Raw genomic sequence first — 6709 nt, forward strand, 5'->3', positions numbered from 1 at the left:
GTGTTGACGAATCACAATCAAACTTCACCTAGAATGTAATACTTCGTGGAAACACCTCAATCCCATTAATTTTAGACCCAAAAACAAAACCACTATCTTACGTATTAAACCTTGTTTGAAACGTGTAGACATTGCTTTTGACCTTCTGGATTGTCTAGACTCTACTTTATTGAACGTTGTTTGAAACACGAAGGATGTCCGTTTTTTATTTTTCTTCAGCAGCATGGAAAAATGACCAGCCAACTATACGACGCATTAAGACGTAAAACGTAATTAAGACGTCTAACATTAACGGCAGCAGTGAAGTCCAGTTGGAAGAGTAGGTTGTTGCATTTCTTGCGAATATGAACAATATGAACAATATGAGCCTGTGCTACCTGCAGAATGACTGATAGGTGAACCATGGAGGATGCTGGGACTGGAGAGATGTTTCTTCTATAAAGGGGGGTAAAATCTCCTAAAAAATAACTAGCAGTAGCAGGAATTTCATAGAGCCTGGGAAGCTGCGGGATTTCATGTTCCATCAGTGTGTGATGTGGGAACGGGAAGGGGGGGAGGGGGGATAGGGGAGACAGGGGGGAAGAAGAGGCAAAATTGGCAGCTTAAGTGTGGGCTTTCAGGAAGTCAGAAGGGTGATACAACTGGCGTGAAGGGGAACGATAGGATGAAGCTGTAATGAAGCAGCTGGGTCAGGCAGCAGGGGAAGGAAATTAGGGTTAGCAGGAAATTAGAGGCAGGTAATTAGTGGCGGGGTAGCCAACAGGTATAAGGAACAGGGGGGCTCGTAGTACCGGGGCCGGGCACAGAGGGAGGCGGAGGAGGAGGAGGAGGTAAGAGGGACAGTTGGTGGATCTCGGCCTTGAGGAATTTGAGGTAGAGAACGGCCTCGTCGAGCATGGAGGCGGTGTCCATCTTGGTGCCGCCGGGGACGAGGCCCTGCAGGATGCGGATCTTCTGGCTGATCCTCTCCCTCCGCAGCCTCGCCGCCACGCTCTGCGGGTCCTTCGACACCTTCACGTTCCTCCTCCGCCTCCGCCTCCTCCACGCCCTCATTATAGCCGCCTCCTCCTCCCCATCATCCTCCCGCCAGCTCAGCGCCGTCGCCCGATACAGCATCTCCTTCGCTGGCGACAGCTGCTCCTTCGCCCCCCACTCTATATTACCCTCAATATCCTGCTTAGTATCGTCTCCTGCAGCACTAGTGCGTCTGCTGCTAATTTCATTATTCTCGTTTCCACCGCCCGCCGCGCCTGCACCTAACAATGAAGAACACCGTTCATCGGCTCCTCCCGACGCGCAGTGATTATATTCAAACCTCCCCGACTGATCCTGCATGCACGATGCGCGTTCTCCATCGGCCATCGTACTACAAGCACTCAGTCTCCTACACATCCTATGATCATCAAAGCAATCCAACTCCCTTACACAGCTACCACTATTATAAGTAGGTCCGGCGCTGCACTGATCAACACCTTTTATCTGCAGCAGTTGGTAAGACTCTGAGTTCGTACAAGTATCATGCCCGCAGCTGCGGCTTAGAATCATCAAGTGCTCATCTGGGTTTAACACCACCGAACTCGCTGCTCCATTGTTGATAGTATATCCTGTGGTCGTACTGCTGCCTGCATTATTGGCATCCTGCACCCCAAGATTATTAGCATGGCCCTCATAAGATTGGCATTCACTTCCGGCTGAGGGACTCTGACCGCTAAATATCTCATAGTTTACCATGTTACTGGGGCTGTGCCCCTCAGACCCAGCAATTTTCAGAGCTTCGCCGATTTCATGACTATTCCCGAGTATGAAACCTCCATCATCAATGCCGTGCCTGGCACCATGAGTCGAGGTCGCCGAAGTAGCAAAGCTCTCAGATAGCATATCTTCCAGCAAATTACAGCTACCTAAGAATGAACGCACAGAAGCGCTTGCGCTTTTGAACACATTTGATATAACTGACTGTTCATGATCGTAGCCAGCAGTACTTGATGTTAAATCCTGACTACTTGTATCTTTTCCGTCCTCTGACCTGGACGTAGAGGGGGTTAGATTAGTGCTACTGCACTGAGCAGAGCTATCAATAGCATTCTCAAACAGATTGGCATGGTTTATGCAATCGAAAACATCAGCCAGTTCATTATCATGAACCAGTGAAGTCGACAGGCTGGTAAGGCAGTCTTGCGAATAATTATCAAGGGCAGGAATATCCATGGTAGAGCATAGTTGGAGGTCCTGATCTTCACCAATGCACAAGGGCAATGAAGAGGACGAATGGAGGCCTATGATATAATCATAAGCGTCTCGAGAATGGAAGACCATATTTTTGTTTTCCATGTGCACAATCTTTTCGATGTCATTGCTCGTACCAATTATATTGCAGGCCTCCACACAGGAATTAGGCGAGCTCATCCAATATAATGACGACATACTTGAAGTGGAGCTAATCGGTCAAATACAGAGCCCCTCTATAATTTGTCTCCCGGCATGTATATAAATTTTGTCTCCTGCAACGAAATCGAAACATGGAGTTAGTAAAGGTGGTCTTAAATTGGGATATAGCGATTGACGGCAATGCTCATGATGGATTATGACGGGCAAGGAAAACAGGATTAACAGGTAATGCGATCTGTATTGTTGCAGGTCATAAGCACCTGTGAAAGGATCTGATGGGCTCATTACATGCAGGAATAGGTTGCACATGAGTTCTCCGCCGATAGATTGGAGAAGAAGGGTACTTCAAAAGACGAGCAAATAAACGGCAATATCTTAGGTATTTATAAAGATTGTAGAACGAGACTGCGGGGCCCACTACCGATAGTCGGAAAAACAGATCAAATCCGTTTTGTGCTTTTTCTCTTTGCTTGTTCCAGAAAGGGGTTCTGAAATGTTCGACAGAAAAACTTCCATTTTGAGCCACCGGGAAGACGGCGTTCGCCTTCACCTTCGCATTAGTTGGAAATTTACTTGTCTCTTAATTTCTTGAGAGTCTACAGCCTATTGTGCTTGGAAATTGGAAGACTACAGCCTATTGTGTTTGGAACTCGACCCTTCTTGGAACGATCGTCACCATGGACGATGGTTCTTTTGGACGCCAATAGATGTGTTATCATGCCTCAAGGGACGGCACAAAGATTGAACTCACACACCTCAATAACTCAATGCACACTCCAACCGCTAGACCATGGCCCCATTGGCACAATGGTTCTTTTTATGCTTTATTTAAAGATAAGTAGTTTGTTTAGCTAGCTTTCATCCAACTCAATTTTCATGGCAAGCATGATGATGGGCAGTCTCAAAAATTGGACTTACAATCTTTCCTTTGTTGTACAAACTATCCATTGCTATTTAGGCTTCAACAGTTTCCACTATGTCCTAGTTGAACATTGCCCATTACACTATTTTAATGTTCAAAAAGTCAAGTGGAATGCCACTCACTACCAATATAAATGAAGATAAAGCATATTGAGATTAGTACTACCTTACTTTTGTTTCCTCCTAGAATTTGAATGAAGAGTTTGGTATGAGTTGAAATGAAGTTTAGGGTCCAACGATAATCCTCTGTAAGGGGGATATACATGGCATCTTCTTAATGCAAGTAAACCCTCAATGGTATGTTCATGTAGGTGCTAGGTTATTGTGGTGAGAAGTAGCAATACCATTCTCCCAAATGCAAAGGCACTCATTTTCTACATGTGTTGAAAGAGGATTGATTTTCCCAAGCTTTATTTTTGCAAGGTAATACACTACTCTTGCATTAAGAGTTTTGTGACTTGCAAAATCTATTCTCCATGTAATCAATTTTCTCAATATTTAGACAAGATAATGAATCCTCCCCTTTGGTTCTTTGTGGGCAGTTGCCACAAATTGATGAGAATTCCATAATCGAACACATCAACATGCAATGTGTGTGACTTGAAATTATACATAGGTCACATGTTACTTGAAATACTCTAACAATTTGCATATGGGCTTGTCAAGAACTTCTTATGTGAAAAAGTGCTTTAAAATGTATCTTCACTCTCATAATCTCTACATGTGTTAAATTTCATGTATTTGGTTGAATCAATAGATTCATGATTGGATGTCAAGTTACCATTTCTATTACATATCTAAGTATATAACAACATTGTAGAAAGGTCCCTTCCATAATAGTGAATACTTGCTAGAGTCAGCCTTGTAAGCATCCATACTTTGAAGTCCATAATTTGGTGCTAGACTATGATATATTCAAACTCTAATTCTAGATCCATAAGTCTAAAATGACATCAGGAACTTATGCAGAATACAACTTATAGATCCAATTGATGATGGATGAGCATACTTCAATGTTTGCACAATCTGCATTGTGATACTATACATTATGATGGATACCACTCATACTCTAAGTGACGAGGGTAAAAATTAGGGGTAAATTTTAGCCCAAATGTTATTTTTCAAAGATTTTCTTGGTCATCGAGCTAAATTTTTAGGCTTGAAAACTCAAACAATAGCCCATATCTACATAAATTTACATATTTTGGTCTAAAATTCACCCAAAAATAGCTCAAAAATAGGGTTTTCTCATCATATTCGCCCAATTTTCTACACTCTTTACTACTTACCAACTAAAGATTCGCCCACCTATCTACAGACTAAAAATCATGGGGAGCCTTTATTTTTTACTTAGACTCTAACTTATGGTGGATGTGCATGCTTACGCAAGATGTGATGTATCATATTTTTAGGTTATAGTAAATTCTAAAAGGTCATTAGTAATAGAATTTTGGCCTATAAAATGATCTCAAATAATTGAAAACATTAAATATGTACTATATTATTGTGTATTTGTGTTTATATGTGATGGAAATCTTAAATATTTCTTTAGTTCTCTCATTTATGTAGGATATGGACCACGAACTTCTAGGAATCCACATATTACTTGAATTGGATAGAAGGTATGTATCGACCATCATATGACTTTTTCATTATTATAGCTCTATCCACCCAAACATATGTGATCAATGGTTGTGTACATTTTTGTTCAATCTTATTGCCAAATTAGTTAGTGACTAGGACATTATCATATTGTAAAATCATTAGATGTTCCAAAGGCACACCAATCTAGAACTTTGCTCTTGTCATACATGAATTTTTTTTTTAACTTATGGGCTCCACTACTAGGAAATCTTTCTATCATATGCATTCAAGGAATATTTGAAAAACCCCTTATACCAAAATATTTTTCATAAATTAAATGACCCATTTGATTTATAGACTCTCAATAGACTTATATTTTGATATGCAAACCCCATCTCTTTATGTATTATCTTTGGAACTTAGAGCTATGAACCATAAAACCCTCCACTTGACCTCTCATGGATAACATGGATAATAAACAAGATTATATAATGCATCTCATGCATACATTCATTCACCATCATGATAGCAATACAAACATAATGGCGGTAGTTCCAAAGTTAACCACATCATATCTACTTGGCTTAGGATTGGATGGGGATAACTGTTGGCACTTTGAACTACAATTTTGTCATGGAAAGCAACTAGGATGGATGTGCACAATCAACATTGGGGAGCTTTAGCTCTTATAATAATAGATTATGTGCACAATGTGAGTCTAGAAATTGCATACTATGATGTTGTTGTGAAAGTTTTAGTTGAAAAGTCTAGACTAAAGGTTGATGTAGGAAGGCTCTTTCACCATACGTAATAACCAAGTACTATAGCAAATATTTATGTGGAAGTTACATGACTAACACAATGTGCTCCAGATGTGATGTTAAAGAAATGTATGACTTTAAAATCCTTTGGAAGACATTAATATGATCCTCATATTATCTTATTATTTTTCCATTTGTAAGTTTGTTGTGATTGCTTCTTTGTACATTTATTAGTGATTTCAAAGATCCTAGAGTACAAGAAGGTGCCATACCACATTCATCTTGTCATTTATAAACATTTCTAGCTCTAAGAAAATTTGAAGCCATAGTAGCCAATGATTAATTTTCAGAACCTTGAAATACCAAAAAAAATCATTAAATGAGATTAAAGTATCTTTGATTTCTTTAAGCCAAAGATTTTGTTAGAAAAACTCACATGTTTGTCTTCTTTAGTGCTCAGTTGGTCTTATTTTCACTCTAATTTCACATGCTTCACTTTTGTAAAACTAGGATAGTTGTGTTCTCCATTAATTGGTCATGCATTGTTATTCAAGGAACCAACCACTCATTTAGATATGACAAAAAATTTTAAGCCTTAGCCTTATTTGAACTAGCAATCTTCAAAACTAGTTACATGTTGACCTAAAATGTATGCCTTATAGGCACACTACACTTTCAAGATTTCAATTTGATGTGAGAATGCCTCCTAGGCCTCCAATGTTATTAGCCTACATAAGAGACTATGATTACAAAGAAATAAGGAAGTCAATATTGAAATGCCAAGGTAACTCATGAATGGGAAGAATAGGACCAAAATAGGGGGCGAGGAGGGGGGGGTCGAATTTTTTGAAATCTATTTTGATGAAAAAGGAGTAACATACATAGAAGATGTGTAGGTGTTTGATGAAAGGGGAAGAATGGGACAAAACAATGCATCAACATTTTTCGAGAGGAATGAGAACTTTTGGGATAAAAAATTAATAAGTTAGAATGTGTTTTGAAAGTTTTCTAAAGAAACAAGAGTGAGATGCCATGAATAAAATGTGGATTTCCAG

General features: G+C 39.9%; 1 protein-coding gene across 1 annotated transcript; it reads right to left on the minus strand.

The window, feature by feature from the left end:
* Positions 1 to 335: 335 nt before the first annotated feature.
* On the minus strand, positions 336 to 3254 carry LOC148034869 (uncharacterized). The gene is made up of 2 exons (XM_087680583.1): positions 2649 to 3254; positions 336 to 2501 (listed from the first exon to the last, which is right to left on the minus strand). Exon 2 carries the CDS (start codon positions 2422 to 2424, stop codon positions 742 to 744), a length of 1683 nt encoding a protein of 560 aa, XP_087536709.1. The 5' UTR covers positions 2425 to 2501; positions 2649 to 3254; the 3' UTR covers positions 336 to 741.
* Between the last annotated feature and the right edge of the window lie 3455 nt (positions 3255 to 6709).

The sequence above is a fragment of the Lygodium microphyllum genome, chromosome 6 (assembly GCF_053477565.2).
Source record: "Lygodium microphyllum isolate KBCC chromosome 6, Lygodium_microphyllum_v1.1.10, whole genome shotgun sequence".
NCBI classification, from domain to species: domain Eukaryota; kingdom Viridiplantae; phylum Streptophyta; class Polypodiopsida; order Schizaeales; family Lygodiaceae; genus Lygodium; species Lygodium microphyllum.